The sequence below is a fragment of the Sebastes umbrosus genome, chromosome 1 (assembly GCF_015220745.1).
Source record: "Sebastes umbrosus isolate fSebUmb1 chromosome 1, fSebUmb1.pri, whole genome shotgun sequence".
In the NCBI taxonomy this organism is placed as follows: domain Eukaryota; kingdom Metazoa; phylum Chordata; class Actinopteri; order Perciformes; family Sebastidae; genus Sebastes; species Sebastes umbrosus.
The window spans coordinates 37683896-37701332 of record NC_051269.1 but is presented as its reverse complement, the minus strand read 5'-3'; the positions used below and the strand labels follow the sequence as shown (position 1 = coordinate 37701332).

Below are 17437 nucleotides of genomic sequence, written 5' to 3'. Positions count from 1 at the left end.
TTCAGCAGTATATGACCTCAAGTTGAAAACACCCACTTAACATATATTTAATTTAACATAAGCATGTATTCACAAAACTTTTGATATTATTTTCTCTCCCTCTAACCACAACGTATAAAGTTATCGAACTAAAAAGTGAGATTTAGGCTTATCTTGTTACTTTCCTGTTGAGATTAGGAATCAAACCTCCCAAAAAACTTATTTTGCTGCTCTATTTAACTTTCAAAGCTTTATGTTCTCTACATAATATATTTTATTTACTTTAGTGTAAAATTAACTTAATGGAGTCCCCTAGCTTGTAAAACGTTTGCCATGTTTTACCATTGTTGTACCTCATTTTGCAAATAAAGCTTTTTTAAAGCATGTGTACTTTAATGCTTAATGTGGTGAATAAAATAAATAAAAATATTCGCTGCTGCTGTTATAAATTATGATTTAGTCCTTAATGCACATTTAGATTATAACTAAGTCTTTAATGCACATTTTTTGTAATATGTACATATCTGCCACAGTAAATCCTACTCACAGACATCTTCACATGAACATACTGCACATATCCAGTATATTTATTTATTTGCACTTTTTGTATTGTTTACAACTTCCAGAACCCTTGACTTGTATATAGACATTTTATTTTTATTATTGCAAAATAAACCTGATTCTAAAAAGTTCAGTAATGTATGACCTCTAGTTGACCACTTAACATAATTTTACTTTTACAAAAGCATGTATTCACAAAACCTTTTATATAATTTTCTCTCCCTCTAACCACAACGTATAGTTATCCAACTAAAAAGTGAGATTTAGGCTTATCTTCTGTTACTTTCCTGTTGAGATTAGGAATCAAACCTTCCTGAGAACCTATATTGCTGCTCTATTTAACTTTTAAAGCTCCGTTATGATCTGTACATAATATTGTTAAATGGCTATTTTCATAAGACCCAGCACAAAAGATAATTATCAGACTGAGTGATTGGTGTAGGAAAAGAATTCAAGGTTTTATTAAACAAACATATTTATTAAAACATGTACATAAGCGATTAGCATATCCTACACGTTCTAAATGTGAATGACAATATGATACAGTTCTTTGTCACCGAAAAAAAATGGAAGTGGGGGAAGTAGGCATTTCATAACTCTTGTGACAGTTAAAGGTGAATAACACAGATCATATGAATAAACTAACAAAGAAATGGCTAAAATATATACAATGTCACTTACATATGCCATATATTTATGCACTAATGTAATGTTTTCCTTCTTTCCAGCACTGGTAACAAGGATCTGGAATTGAAGAGTTTTAGTCACCCATGCCATTTGACCAAATATGTGTGATTTATAACTTGTCTGTAGACCTGTTTTTTTGTGTCTTAGTATTACTTTATACACCGTTTCTCAACCAAGGCACACTGCTAAGCAGGGACACTAACAGATCATCAAAGCATTTGATTCCCCATCTTGCAAAGAGCTCTCGTTCTCTGTAGGGGCATCATCCGTGTTCAAAGGTTCCATCTCGTCTGTCAGGATCGCTGGCTCCTCGTCTGTCAGGATCGCTGGCTCCTCGTCTGTCAGGATCGCTGGCTCCTCGTCTGTCAGGATCGCTGGCTCCTCGTCTGTCAGGATCGCTGGCTCCTCGTCTGTCAGGATCGCTGGCTCCTCCTCTGTCAGGTTCGCTGGCTCCTCAGGTGTTACATTCTCGTCTTGGTTTGTGTCAACATTCCCATTCTCAGTAGGTCTCTCCTCCGTTTCTGGTTCGCTGTCTGAGTCGATGGAAATGGTCTCTGTGCATGTACTGAGTTTTAAGGTACAGTTTATTGTCTCAACCTGCTTGTTTTGGTCTGTGCTTGGTGTGCCAGACTTGAGGCCTCCAGATCTCCCCGCTGAGGTGCCAACAGTCTTGCTCTCCACAAATATCAAGTCATGCTTCACTTTCTTCAGAGCGTGCATGTCAAAGCCGAGCAGCACAGACAGTTTCTTGCCCTCACATTGTCTCTCGCACATCCTTCGCTTGGTGGCAAAGTGACTGGCGATGTCAGATTTCCAGAGCCACAGACTTGCAGACAGCTTCTCCTCTTCCTGAGGAGTAAGGTATGGTCGTCGGTTGAAATAGGACGTCAGGAAACTTTTCCTGGCCTCGTATGTCTTGTGCTCATAGCTTCTGGGATCCAGAGCAAGGGTAACAGATTCGGACTGATTTCCAACGGCTGCGGAGGAAAACTTTGAGTCCTTGCTCAGTTTCATCTTCTTGGGGTTGGACATGGCCTGCATCGGTGGCTGCCTCTTGATGAAGCAAGCCCCGGATGAGTTGAGAGTCAAAGCAGACTTGAAGCCTTGGTTTGCCTGGGTCCTACCAACAGCCCTGCACTGCACAAGATGCAGCGTTATTGTGGAGGCCACCATGTTACTGGTGTACACTCCAAGGCAATGAATGCACTTGTATGTCATCTTTTTTTCGACAGGATGCATTGTTTGGAGCACTTGGTGTCGCTCCCTCAGATGCATGGCCAAAGCATCAGAGATGGGACCTTTGAGGATGGTGAAGCACAGCGGACACAGAGTCTTCCCAACCTCAGTCTTGTGAGGCAGTATGGGCAAACTTCTAGCATGTGAATCACTTTTCTTTTCAATGATTCTGGGAGCGGTTACTTTGACCAGAGGTGGAACACTATTCTGACCAGATGCAGACTGATCTTGACCATTGATAGATTCCTTCATGTTAAACGTGAGCACAACAAGCTGTACGTTGCAGGACTTATCTTGTTTAAGGGTGAGATCAAAGGTCAGAGGTGACGCACCGGGGGGTCCAACAAAGTCATCGGGGTGAGTCTGAGCCACGTGCTCGATGATTTTCTCAACATTGTGGAAAGCCGAGTGGCACTGTGGACAGGTGAGCCCGTGGATTAGCATGTGGTTAAGCAGTGTGTCGCTGGGCAGATAGCGATTGCAAAGCAAACACTTGCTGGTGAAGTTGTGGATTTTCATGATGTACTTGGCCAGTGCCCACACTCTCTTTGCCTTGTGTGCGTTCTCAAAATGAGCATTATAGAGGTTTTCAGGAAAAAGCTCATTGCAAACTGTACATATCTTCCACTTCTGTGTCTGCGCTGTGTTTACACCAGCAGAATTATTTTCAGCCACGATGCTTTTGCCAGGAATGGCGATACGCACCTTACTGGCTATGATGGACTGATGTTTAACAACAGAGGCCTGTGGCTTTAAATAGCCAATTACTGGTTGTGCTATGGGGTCAGTTCTAAGCTTGTGCCCCCTAATGAGCAGAGGGGCCTTCTGAGAAGGTGGTGGCACTGACTGAGGCCTGGAGACAAGAATATTAGCATGTCCAATCATGGTGGTTACTTGAGCACCAATGCGCTCGTGGTACTCTACAACATGCTGCACTAGAGCCTCATAGCTGCGGGTGGAAAACTGGCAGCGTTTACAGAGGATGTTGTTGCCATTGACAGAACTAGCACCATTTTTGACAGATGATTCAGGAACCATAGCAAAATATGGTGAGACAATATGCTGAAAATGTTCCCTGTAGATGTGCCTTCTCACAACATTGTAGAGACTGTCCCGGAACGAGCATTTTTTGCAAAAGTACATTGGTTTCTCCACACCACCTCCCTGTCTGACCCTATCAAGATAAGATTTGTCCTTTTTGGCCAGTGCAGCTCCCTGTGCGTTTGCATAATTCTGCCGTGGTGAGCTGGGTATGTGGAATATTTTAACATGCGTCTCCAAAATTCTCTTGCTTGCAGTGAACGTGCAGTACGGACAGTTGAGCAGAATTTTACTATCAAAGATTTTCCTGTGTACATTGCGGAAGTGATTCTTGTAGCCTGAGTAGTATTTGGAAGAAAATGGGCACTCTGTGCAGCAAAATGGCTTCGATCGGTATTCCTAAAAGACATCGGGAAAAAACAATGAGACAAATATGGTGATTTGTGCATTAGCATTTGAAAAAGCCTTGGTGATAGAAGTAAGATTTACCTGTGTTTTAGAGTATGATGGATCCCATGAGCAGATATCAAGGCAAAGACTGCTCTTTACATACTGCTCATCAGGGCAAAAGTCTTTGAACTCCTGTGGAAAGATTTTGAAAAGATCAAGGCATATTTGTTATAATATACATAATAATAAGTAGTTTACATAAAACCAGGCATGTTTGACAGTGACCGCATACAATACTTTGTAATTATTAGCCACGCTGGCTTTGGACAAAGTCCTCTGAGTCGGCATAGATTTAAGTTGCCTTTAATTGCCCTCACATTTGAGATAAAAACATTTTCTAAATAGACATTTAAGACTGTCAGAGAGATTCAAAATACACACCTGCAACTATCTTTTGAAATATGAATGAAAATTAGGGATGCACCGATCTGACTTTTTCAGTCCCGATACCGATATTGATTCCTGGGCTTTGGGTATCAGTCGATACCGAGTACCGATCCGATACCAGTGTTTGATTGATAAGCTTTATGCCTCACTGTGTGAAAGTGACTGGGATCATTCTTCTATGAGGCAACATCAGGCTTAAACCATGCTTTCCTAACTTTGTAAAACAAAATGTAACAAATAAATAGTGTTTTAAATTTAGTGAATTGTTATTTATTATTAAAATAATAAAATTGTATAACAATGACTTGGCAAAAAAAAATCTTAAAAATTAACAGGAATTACAATTCAAGTGTTAACCATTTTAATGCAGCAACAAATTGGTCAAAACTTAAACAGGAATTAAAATTCCAGTGTATTATGTATATAAACATAGAATTAATGATGGGCCCCATTGTCACCAATGCTTGATCCGGTATCGGTGCATCCCTGATGAAAATCATCTATAACCTCCATAACCTCCACATTTAATTTTTGAGTTTCTACCCACAACCTGCAACTTAAATAAACTCACCTCCACAGCCTCCTTGCAGTACTCCAGGCCAATGTCTTCAAGAGCTCTTTTCACTTGTTTCCTAGCTCTCCTGATTCTTGGAAGGTTATTCACCGGAAGTTGATACATCTCTCCTGAAAAAACAGAAAATAAACAGCTTATTATTAGTTTGATGTAGGCTTAAATCTGCACAGCAATCTAATTATTTAATATGTTTTAAATGTGTTTATTTGTTTTGCACAATTTAAGACTATATAATATAACAAAAAAATAAATGAATAATATACAGTGCAGGAAGAGTAAAAAAACAAAACACTGGGCTTATCTGAAGCCTCCACCTAGAGACAAGATTAATATAAAGAAATAATATGACTACATAATAGTGATAACAAAACAATTAGGACAAGATATATATAATAACAACAATAACAATACAGTAAATATATAAAAAAAGACATGTGTGTGTGCATGTGTGTGTTGCGTGGAAGTGTATGGTTAGTGTTTGTGAGGAGGATATTGATTTAAATATCTATAAAGACTTCTTCAAACAACATTGTGAGTGGGAAAAAAGAAAAAAGAAAAACAGATACATGGACAACATGGGGGAGAAGCAATAACAAAACAGCAATTAAATGACCCTTTAAGCGACTTTTGAAACATTTGACTGATGAACAGTTTATTGATAGGTGTGAAAAGCTACTCCATAATTTTGTTCCCCTAAATCTTATCGAAAATTGACCTCTACTAATGAGGAATTTGGGAGGATGAAGATCTAGAGATTGACGGGTTGAGTAAGAATGGACCTGAGAATTTGTTTTAAAATAGGTTAATTGAACTGCTCAGGAATATTCCCTTCAACAGAAAGTGTCTTATGAATGAAAAACACATATTTGAGAAATATTGATATCATAAATAGTAAGAATGTGGAGTTTGTGAAATAAACTTACCTCGTTGATTGTCATTCCTTATGCTCATAAATTATATACTAGGGACAAAACTGGTTATGCATACATCCCAAGACTATATGGATATGTATAAAAATCATCATAATCACCTGCACTTTGTACTGTTTTGCAGTATGCGAGGCCTGGCTCTATTCTTTAAACAAGCTCTTAAAGCACTAGACAAAAAAAACAAATCTCATACCACTATTGTAATATTATCGAAAGATACAACTTAGTGAGCTTTGAATTTATTTTGTTTATGACCAATGTTTGTCCAGCAGGAAGTAGCTTGTGGAGCTTCTCTACTCTGAACATTTTGGAGCAAATTTTCGATTCACCATCTATTTTCGTAAAACTGTCTGCTACACAGTTGATTTAGGAATTTAGGAGGATGAAGATCTAGAGATTGATGGGTTGAGTAAGAATGGACCTGAGAATGTTTTAAAATAGGTTAATTGAACTGCTCCACTATAGTTAAAATCAATGATTACCACCATCATTATGAAAATAAAACATCTTATTAGTTTAATGTAGGCTTAAATCTGCACAGCAAGCTAATTATTTCACATGTTTTACACTACAGTTAAATCAATATTATTTCATGTTTTACACTATAGTTAAATCAATAATTATTGATTATTATTATTGATAATTAATTAATGATTATTTTCATCATTATGAAAATAAAACAGCTTATTAGTTTATGTTTTACACTATAGTTAAATCAATGATTACCACTATCATTATGAAAATAAAACATCTTATTAGTTTAATGTAGGCTTAAATCTGCACAGCAAGCTAATTATTTCACATGTTTTACACTATAGTTAAAATCAATGATTACCACCATCATTATGGAAATAAAACAGCTTATTAGTTTATGTATTACACTATAGTTAAATCAATATTATTTCATGTTTTACACTATAGTTAAATCAATGATTACCACCATCATTATGGAAATAAAACAGCTTATTAGTTTATGTTTTACACTATAGTTAAATCAATGATTACCACCATCATTATGGAAATAAAACAGCTTATTAGTTTATGTATTACACTATAGTTAAATCAATATTATTTCATGTTTTACACTATAGTTAAATCAATGATTACCACCATCATTATTAGTTTAATGTAGGCTTAAATCTGCACAGCAAGTTATTTATTTCATGTTTTACACTATAGTTAAAACAATAATTATTGATTATTATTATTGATAATTAATTAATGATTATTTTCATCATTATGAAAATAAAACAGCTTATTAGTTCATGTTTTACACTATAGTTAAATCAATATTATTTCATGTTTTACACTATAGTTAAATCAATGATTACCACCATCATTATTAGTTTAATGTAGGCTTAAATCTGCACAGCAAGTTATTTATTTCATATGTTTTACACTATAGTTAAAACAATAATTATTGATTATTATTATTGATAATTAATTAATGATTATTTTCATCATTATGAAAATAAAACAGCTTATTAGTTCATGTTTTACACTATAGTTAAATCAATATTATTTCATGTTTTACACTATAGTTAAATCAATGATTACCACTATCATTATTAGTTTAATGTAGGCTTAAATCTGCACAGCAAGCTAATTATTTCATATGTTTTACACTATAGTTAAATCAATGATTACCACCATCATTGGAGTTCACTAACAGGAGACACGCCCTTTCATTAAATCGCTGTGAATGTTATTAAGTAGTGATGTTTCATGATCTTTGTTCAATACTTCAGGTTGTTGGGCCCAGCAGCGTCTCAGCATGCTGTTAGCTTCCATCACTAGCTGTGTTAGTGTTTAATCAGACACACTGAACACACAGCAGCTCTGTGACCTTCCCTCGCTGCAGCACGTCTCTAACATGTATGTGGATAGTATGTAATCACAGTTATCCTGCACATGTTGTTAGCATTATGAGCTAGTGCGTTAGCCCGCTCTCATGGGCAGTTAGCTAGTTAGCTTCAAAGCTAGCTTATTTAATCCCTCATGTTAACTGTTAAATAGAATAGCTGTGTTTAACTCACCTTGTGATCCGTGTGTGGACTATCTGCCCACTACATTAACGTCTAACAGAAGACGGCTGGCTGCTGGTTGATGCTTCGCTCTCCTCGGAGCCGGTGCTGATGCTAACCTCCACTAGCTAGCTAATGCTAACTAAGCTAGCTAGTTAGCTCTTACATCTGCTCTGCCGCAGCTGCTTCTAGCTGGAGGAAGAAGGGAAGGCAGGACGGAGGTAGAGAGGTGCACAGCTCATGAAAACTACAACTCGGTGTGCTCTGGGTAATGACAGGACTTGTAACCGGTTGTTAGCCCGTTATCTGGTTCTACTGAGGCAACTCTCGATCCAAAATGGCGACGACAAAAAGACGGAAGTCGTAGCTGGAGCAGAGGAGCTGAGGGAGCTGGGTCCAGAGGGAGCTGGGTCCAGAGGGAGCTGGAGCTGAGGGAGCTGGGTCCATGGGCTAAAGTTCCTATTCATGTGGGGTCATCAGTTTTATTTTCAGTCATTAAAAAGCTAACATTTATTGCTCAGGTTCATGAAAACACAACCCTATGTAGTGCAGTTTACCTAAAGTTACTCCTGCTGCAAGGTAACCATGGTAATTGATTGATTCTTCCCCTCATAGAAATGAGCACATGGCATGGACTCTCTGGCCACCCTCATAAAGAAAAAATCCAATATATATATTGGGCGTAATGATAGATCATCTTTTATCTTGGAAAGACCACATTGAATTTGTCTGTAAATACTTTTTTCTTTTAATACATCCATGGCTGGAGCACGGAGCTGGAGCTGGATGCATGGGCTGGATGGCCAAACGTTCCTATTCATTGTGGTTGCATCAGTATAATGTTTTATTTTCAGTCATAAAAAGCTAACATTTATTGCTCAGGTTCATGAAAACACAACCCTTTGTAGTGCAGTTTACCTAAAGTTACTCTTGCTGCAAGGTAACCATGGTAATTGATTGATTCTTCCCCTCATAGGAATGAGCACATGGCATGGACTCTCTGGCCACCCTCATAAAGAAAAAATCCAGCATGTATTTTCATATACATATTTGGGCGTAATGATAGATCGTCTTTTATCTTGGAAAGATCACATTGAAAATACTTTTTTCTTTTAATACATCCATGGCTGGAGCAGGGAGCTGGAGCTGGATGCATGGGCTGGATGGCCAAACGTTCCTATTCATGTGGGGTCATCAGTTTTATTTTCAGTCATTAAAAAGCCCAAATGTATTGCTCAGGTTCATGCAAACACAACCCTTCGTAGTGCAGTTTACCTAAAGTTACTCCTGCTGCAAGGTTACCATGGTAATTGATTGATTCTTCCCCTCATAGGAATGAGCACATGGCATGGACTCTCTGGCCACCCTCATAAAGAAAAAATCCAATATATATATTGGGCGTAATGATAGATCATCTTTTATCTTGGAAAGACCACATTGAATACGTCTGTAAATACTTTTTTCTTTTAATACATCCATGGCTGGAGCAGGGAGCTGGAGCTGGATGCATGGCCAAACGTTCCTATTCATTGTGGTTGCATCAGTATGTTTTATTTTCAGTCATAAAAAGCTAACATTTATTGCTCAGGTTCATGCAAACACAAGCCTTTGTACTGTAGTTTACCTAAAGTTACTCTTACTGCAAGGTAACCATGGTAATTGATTGGTTCTTCCCATCAGGAATGAGCATATGGACTCTGAGCTGGATGGCCAACATTTTGTATTCATTGTGGTCTCATCAGTTTTATTTTCAGTCATTAAAAAGCTAACATTTATTGCTCAGGTTCATGCAAACACAACCCTTTTGTACTGTAGTTTACCTAAAGTTACTCTTGCTGCAAGGTAACCATGGTAAGTGATTGATTCTTCCCCTCAGGAATGAGCACATGGCATATGGACTCTGAGCTGGAGCAGGGAGCTGGAGCAGGGGGATATACAGGTCTTAACCACACATTATATAGAATAGGCAAGCACCCAACTGGGAAATGCACATATTGTAATCAACCAGAAACTGTCGAATATTTACTGATACACTGCAGGAATTACAGTATCCAGAGGAATCACCTTTTACAGTCGCTAAGGAAGGCAAAACATCAGGACTTTTCATTTTCAGGTCTATTGGGGAATACAGCAGATAACATATTCTGTGGAATTATTCAGTTTTTAAGAGAAACTGATTTAGTTAAATGAATCTAGGGTTTTCATCATTATTATTATTATTGTTATTTTTTTTTATTTTTTATTTATTTATTTATATTTTGTTTCTGCACAATCTCTTGTTCCACACTCCAGTCCAGATGGTGGCGGTAATGCACCTCTAAGATGGTTTGCCAACTGCCAATAAACACCAAAGAAGAAGCAGAAGAAGCTGGGGCAGGGGCTGGATGGCCAAAAGTTAGTATTCATTATGATTGCATCAGTAATAATGTTTTATTATCAGTCATACAAAGCTAACATTTATTGCTCAGGTTCATGAAAATACAACCATTTGTACTGTAGTCTACCTTAAGTTACTCCTACTGCAAGGTAACCATGGTAATTGATTGATTCTTCCCATCAGGAATGAGCACATGGCATGGACTCTCTGGCCATATTAGTCTATAATTTAATACATTTCATGATATTGCATTTCAGTTACAGCAAATAGTTGTGTCCGAAACAGTTGTTGTTGTCATTCCAGCGGTTCCATAACCTCCACTACAGCAGTGCGAGGCCCAGTCATCACCAGTCTGGAGACTGTCCTGTAGTCCAGGTAGAGGACACACTGTCCATTCACCTGGCACACAAACTGACGCACCTAAAGAAGATGATAAGAGGTGCATAGGTCTTATTTTTGTTTCAGAATCAAATGTGTGCTGTTTTCAGTGCCATGTGTGTAACATATATATCTAACCTTAACTCCAGCAGCGGTTGCAGGGCTTCCAGGGTCAACGGCCTGCACGTAACAGGGGGCCATGCCTCTGACAACAAAGCCCCAGCCCAGGTCATCTCCTATCACCTGTGATGGCAGGAAGGTGAGTTAAATTACACATTACAAGTAATTTAATTAAATCGATATAGTCAAGTCTTGTAAGTTTCCATTTGAACCCTCTGAGACCCACAATAGACCCGTTTTTTGTTTTTTTTAGGTGGCTACAGAGGGTCTTTCAGGGAGATAGCAGGTCAACAGTAGATGTCACATAGAGGTGGCGTACATCATCTGAAAGCTGGGAACCTGAAAATGAATTTTAGTTTTTTTACCACTCAATTGATAAAAAATTATAATTTATCCTTCCAAAATACCACAATAAGACACCATGACCATAGAAAAAGCTATACTGTGATTTGGTATCAAAAACTTTTGACATTTTGAGACTTCTGCATGAATTGCATTTTTTTCGGCAATAAGATGGTGAGCACTTCTGTTCTGGAAACTGCTCAGAAACCCCATTATTGTCAATCTATCTAGGAAAGCCATCCATCCCCTGAATGCTTTAGGTCTGTAGTTTGTGGCTTTAAAGTTTCATGAGGCTGTGATTATCCTAGAGGTCACCACAGGTCATTTTATACAGTGAGGTCAAGTTTTTAAAAAATGGTCTCAATACAATGAAATGGATACTATGGTGACTGACATCATCACACAAGAGTCTCAGCTTTCCAGTAAAATCCAATTTATGTAATTCCAAGACTGTTTAGGGACCCCAGTATGCAGAAATATTCAAACCCATACTTTTGGGAATAGGTGAAAATAACACTTTATACTGCATTCAAAATACTGCATGTTTTTTCTTCCCCAAACTGCATGTGATTATTATAAAGTGGGCATGTCTGTAAAGGGGAGACTCGTGGGTACCCATAGAACCCATTTTCATTCACATATCTGGAGGTCAGAGGTCAAGGGACCCCTTTGAAAATGGCTATGCCAAATTTCCTCACCAAAATTTAGCCTAACATTGAAGCATTATTTAACCTCCTTCCCAACATGCATCACTAGCATGACATGGTACCAATGGATTCACTAGGTTTTCTAGTTTCATTACATATCAGTACCTTCATTCTAGCTTTAAAACTGAACCTGCTACCGCCTCTGAAAGACAATAAAGTTGGTTGGGATCGTACTTTAGTTTTGTTACTAGCATCACAGATACAAGCTTTACTTATCCACTTTTAGACCTTTGTTCAGGTTATACTGAATTAATGTTGTTAAAATCCTACAGATGCTGTGAATATTAGCTCTTAAATATCCACGATTAATTCAATAAACTCACCGTCAACACTCTCTTGATGAAAGGTGCCCCTGGCGCCAATAACTCTTCACATGTATAATGTCTTCTTAGTACTGTAAAAGTGTTCAAACATTTCAACATTCACCATTTTACAATATATTTTGATTGATGTTGCAATTGCGGTATGAGTTGCAATATTAGAGAGAATGATCATTTTTACTTAATTATTCTCATTTTCATTAAAAAAGCATATTAAAATGATTATGGTGTAATTTGTGCAGAGATCTGTACCAAACAAAGATGTTTTCTTAAGTCTGTAGAATATGATGTTTAGGCCAGGCCATCTGCAGCACCACAATATTTAATTTAAAATGGTATTTTGACACAAATTTCACCTTTTAAAAAACAATTGTACCTGCTGCGATTTGAAAATTGCAGTAGGCCATGTTGCGATTTTGATAAAAATTCAATTAATTGTGCAGCCCTAGACCTCAATATACCAAATACTTTGTCTATTTTGAAACATTTGTCACATGAATATGAATCACAATCTTGCCTGATCTAGGATTGGTTCTCACTGAAGTTGAAGACAGCTGGACGAGAGGTGGAAACCCAGCAGAGTGAAGCTGAAGGGAGTTCAAGCTGCTTCGACACCCACTGGTAACTTGTTTCAGATCTTTACTTGACCCTACTGTTATTAAATCAGTAGTAAAATGTGATAATTAGCATTCACAACAAGGTGTATAAAGAGCAAAAACGGGCAGATAATTATTTTTTTACCAGATTTGAAAGCACTGTTGCCCTCTTGAGGTGGGTTTTTGCGCAGAACAAATGGGCTATCAGGATGGTTGTCGTCGTGTGTCGACACGGCCACACCTTCGTCTTTGTCGTCATCTTGTTCACTTTCATGCAACAATTCAGACAGGCGGCGTCTGCGGCGGAAATTGATGCAGAACTGATAGAGCAGTCCACTGTCAAAGAACTCATGCTTCTTTGCCACTAGTGATAGGAGTGGGAGAGAGAGATGGCACAAAACAACACGTTTTAGAATTAATGGAAATGGATGAGTGTACTTGCTTTAGATTGCAAATGTCCCAGCTGGCCACCCACTGCCAGCAGCCACTGACAGGCAGCCCGCTCATTCATTCATTGGTGCCGTACATCAAAGGGCATTTGAGGACTCCCCTCACCGTGCTGAATGATGCCATGCTCCTGCAATGCGCGGCACAGCTCCAGTCCCCGACGGCGGCTCTCTGCCTCTCCGTTCTGAAGGAGCCAGTCAATCAACTGGCAGCCAGGAAAGGAGCGCCGATATGCAACGCCATGCTCCTCTCTCAGCTGCAGGATGGTGTTCTTTTCCCCTATGAGACTGAAGAAACAGAAACGAAAACACAGATCAGATGCGTCATGACATGAAAATGACTTTTAAAAAACTGCTGCAAAGGAGCATTTGAACAGACAAAGTTACCAACATGTATCGGACAGGTCACAAACTTTCTCTTTTTACAGCTAAACAGTACACTACAAGATGTTTCTGAAAATATTTGAGGTGAGAAATAGGCATTACAGTAACAGAATATTGATTCATATTTGATCAGCGCTGCCTAGTTTGACTATATGATCAGAGTTGGTGAGTGATTGACAGCTGCTCAGAGACGGCAGACTCCAGCTCGGCTCTGATTGGTTGTTTTCCTCCAGTCTGTTAAATCCTGCAGATGCCATTAGGAGCACCGGAGGACACAGAGGCACATGATTTTTTTCAGATTACCTGTTTCATCCTCTACTGTCAGGATATAGTGACCGTTTTATAAAAGTAGCTTTTTTTAAAATCATATTTGCTCCAATCTGTCTACTACAGCTTTAATCATGTTGGTGTGTATGCGATCACAACTGTAGTTGACAGTACACATCAAGGTCAAATAAGAGAGTCCCAGCACAAAAAACAAACAGCAGCTCTTACTGTTCAAAGAGTCGTTGGCCTCGCATGAAGATTTTCACCTCTGTATTGAAGGGAAATGTGCCGTCATCCTTGCGGAAACGGTACAGCAGTTTGGCATCCTTCAATACTGACCTCTTGTCACAGACTTAAGAAAAGACAACATACAGTTTCTAATAAGTTTTGAAATTAGTAGCTCTCTAAATAAAGCGACAATAACATTTTAGTTTTATTTGTACAGAAGGTATAGATAGGTGTGTTGTTGCGTCCTTCCTACCATGGTGAACAATGTCATGATCCATGAGGTGCTGCATGAGGCAGATAGCTGTTGCTCGGTCTGGAGCCTCCTTATGGCTCACCATCCAGTCTATAAGTTCATGTGCCACAAAGCAGTTCGGATACGTGCGCAGGTGGTAGCGTCGGTCCTTGATCAGCTTTCCGTCGTGTAGTCTCAACCTTGAAATTCAAATCAGCCACATGTTCAACCTTAATAAGCCTGATCATAGACATGTCATATTTCCCTCCGCTCTCTCTCTCTTCATACCTGAGTTGTTCTCCAGCAATCATGACTTCTCCTTTATGTTGTCTGGCCATGGCTTTTCTCCTGATGCTACTTGTTCGCTCCATGTTTGTTATGTGTGGACTGGAGGGTAAGTGAAGCTACCTTTTTAGTTATGGCCCTTTGTGTTTACAAAATAGTCATTGAAACACACAGAACCCCATTGCCGTGTGGGAAAGATGTTGTGTATACAGACGGAAAGGGAGACAAAGACATGGTACAGTTCTGTCAGGATGCCACAGACAGAAACCAAAAGAAAACTGTCCGGTGTTGACATTTATCTCATGAAGCTATCACTAGTTTTCTTGTTGACATCTTTGACTTGTCCAGCAGTCACATTTTATTTAATATGTTTTTAGAGAAACAAGTGAACGACTGTTGATACCCACATGATAACCCCTTTGCTAATCGCCTTCATGGTGCTATAATCAGCCAGCTACAGCCAGTTAATGGATGTTGTGATTCAGGCTGTGTTCTTCAACACTAAACAGATAAAACCCTGGATTTTCTGTGGTGACTATGGATGTTACAGCTTCCGTGAAGACACACCGTTATGTGTACGCCTGTTAGCGTTGGATGAACTTGAATCGGGTCACTTTTTAAAGGTCGCCATATGGTTGTCTGGCAACAGAAAAGAAAGCTAGTGACCGTGCTTGGCTGCGTTTGAAAAGTCTTTTTTTGCTTAGGAAGGTTCCTAACTGAGGGAAATGACCCAGAAGCATCTCAGTAGCAGCCATGATAAGAGCTGTTCAAATTCTCTGAATGTTTCCTTTCTCATCTCCTTTAGCATAGGATACACTGGACCATCCTTTACCAAAGGAAAGGAGACAATAACGTCCCACAATTCCTTGCGTCCGCAATATTTAAAGCGACGCACCCTTCTGCCGTTCATGAAAACCAACAATATGCTTATCCTGCATATTATTTCCATACAGTCATATACTAATGGGATTCATGTTGATAAATATGAGTGGACAGTGACAACCATGTAGTTTCACTGTATTTTTATTTATTTATTTCAAACAAGTAACAAATAAGTAAAAAATAAAAAAAAGTAACAAATATAATGAACAGTATAAATATGGCAAACTGCCAATAAACAAATAATCAACATAAATAGATATTACGTCCGAAATAGAATAGGAAGAAATTAATTTGAAATTAATTTAATGGTTCTAATACTTCACCATAACTCAAAAAATAACTCAATATTTATCATATAAACATTTGTGACAGGTAGCCTATAGGCTATTCCTTTTTTTATTTAAACCTTGGTAATGAAGTAATATTTGTCACTGGTTGTCCACATTGGGTATATATAAATAAAGGTTATATATATATATATATATATAGATATATATATATAAATTAAACCCTCTTTTACAGACTTATAATAATTCTTTATTATATGTTGATGTAAAGTGTTCCAGCAGCAGAAGGACCAGCGGTTTATCTCTCTTTCACACACCACGTGTGAAGGACTCTGTCACTGAAAGACCTGTTTAACAACGCACGGGGGGGCGAACATGCGCCTTTTGTAGTCCATCATCGGAACATTGTAGTTTCACCACGGCACCAACTGCATCAGTAATATCCGCCGCCGTTGCAATTACGGAGCCTAGTGTAAGTGCAGTCGGGTTCTCTGAGCACCGTGGTTATATAAGTCCTTGAATGAATGAATTCTCCTTCACATCTTTCCTTGACCTCAGGACATTTTCCATCGAGGTCAAGGAAAAGCAGTTGGGAAAAGTGACCGCAGCCCTTGTCTACTGTTAACTGTGGTTTCTGCATCGGTTTCGTAATCAATGGCAACACAGGTCATGTAAAATGGGTCTCGGGATGTGAAGGCATCTGTAGCTTCCAGCCTCTCAGGCAGCATATAAATCCTGCCTACTTATAAAAAAGCTACATGATTGGGAGTTTTTGTAGGTGGGTTAATATCAAATTAATATCCATGTCCGCGTAATGATCTCAGTTCTCGGATGAAAATAAGTGAAGCCTTGTTTTCAAGAGATTTTGATGCTATGATGGGTTATTGTCGATTATATTTGTGTGTAGAAATGAAATGTTTTCAGGAGGTTTTAAAGCATGTGTTTTTGTGGCTAAATATGTCCGCTGGGGATGTGCACTTAGGTTGTTAGTAGCATCCTATCATTAGCAGAAGTTATACCACATACTGTCAGTCTGCAATGCTGACATAAATCCTAATATGTTTTCCTGAGCCATCTTTGTCTCCGTCACACTGTCTCCTCTTTTCCTTTATTCCCAGCAACTGAAACCGAGTGAAACAATGCCTCTGCGTTCTCAGACAGCACTTTCTATTGGTTTTGGCTCGAGTCCTCCGTCTTGTCAGTGAAGCTTTCACTATCTTTAGAGTAAGCAGTGCCTGGCTGAGAGGGTCATCTCAGGGCAGGAACTGTCACTTAACCCTTTGACATCCTGCGCAGATGTGTCCCGTTAGGGCTGACATCTCCGAATCAGACAGCACATCCTGCAACATGCCATGTGTTTAATGTGTCAGAGATGTTACTGAGCCGTTGTCAGGGGGGGCTCGGGATTTCTGGTGAGATGCCTTGCTCTTCTCTGGCTGTCGGGTTGAGGCTCGTCCTACTGTAAAATCAGGCTCTAGGACAGAGCAAAGAAATTCTTAGTATAACACACATGATTTTACCAATTGATTAGTTAATTTAATCCACAGATCTGTTAAAAGTTTCTCTACAAAGAATCACACAAAAGCTCCACTTTAAATCTTGTGTTTACCAGAGATGTGCTCATAGGTTTCTGATGGGCTTTCTTAGAAATAAGTCATTCAAAGGGAAAAAAAACGACTAATTGACGAAAGAAATCTTAGTCGACAAAGACCAAAATG

General features: G+C 38.7%; 2 protein-coding genes and 1 long non-coding RNA gene across 10 annotated transcripts in view; 1 reads left to right on the top strand and 2 right to left on the bottom strand.

The window, feature by feature from the left end:
- Positions 1–973: 973 nt before the first annotated feature.
- On the bottom strand, positions 974–8220 carry adnpa (activity-dependent neuroprotector homeobox a). Of its 2 annotated transcripts, XM_037766573.1 has the most exons (5): positions 7881–8220; positions 4913–5025; positions 3994–4086; positions 1657–3903; positions 974–1608 (listed from the first exon to the last, which is right to left on the bottom strand). In XM_037766573.1, the coding sequence occupies exons 2-5, from the start codon at positions 5018–5020 to the stop codon at positions 1426–1428; spliced, it is 2631 nt and encodes an 876-aa protein (XP_037622501.1). In that variant the 5' UTR covers positions 5021–5025; positions 7881–8220; the 3' UTR covers positions 974–1425. The 2 variants fall into 2 exon arrangements, with proteins under 2 accessions (XP_037622501.1, XP_037622493.1); XM_037766565.1 differs by having other exon boundaries at positions 974–3903; positions 7881–8217.
- The window catches only part of LOC119486476, a 47001-nt gene continuing 37158 nt past the window's right edge, over positions 7595–17437 (top strand). The window contains exons 1-5 of one of the 7 annotated variants that reach the window (XR_005206543.1): positions 7600–7719; positions 10161–10262; positions 10549–10684; positions 10773–10882; positions 12639–12733. This is a non-coding gene — a long non-coding RNA (uncharacterized LOC119486476). Of the gene's footprint in view, positions 7720–8386; positions 8448–8731; positions 8809–9074; positions 9166–10160; positions 10404–10548; positions 10685–10772; positions 10883–12638; positions 12734–17437 lie in introns of those variants that run through there. The other 6 variants (XR_005206548.1, XR_005206546.1, XR_005206544.1 and 3 more) reach the window with 6 other exon arrangements.
- si:dkeyp-97e7.9 (DEP domain-containing mTOR-interacting protein) lies at positions 10283–15063 on the bottom strand. The gene is made up of 9 exons (XM_037766596.1): positions 14554–15063; positions 14287–14465; positions 14034–14157; positions 13264–13442; positions 12854–13072; positions 12630–12764; positions 12116–12186; positions 10762–10866; positions 10283–10665 (listed from the first exon to the last, which is right to left on the bottom strand). The coding sequence occupies exons 1-9, from the start codon at positions 14634–14636 to the stop codon at positions 10540–10542; spliced, it is 1221 nt and encodes a 406-aa protein (XP_037622524.1). The 5' UTR covers positions 14637–15063; the 3' UTR covers positions 10283–10539.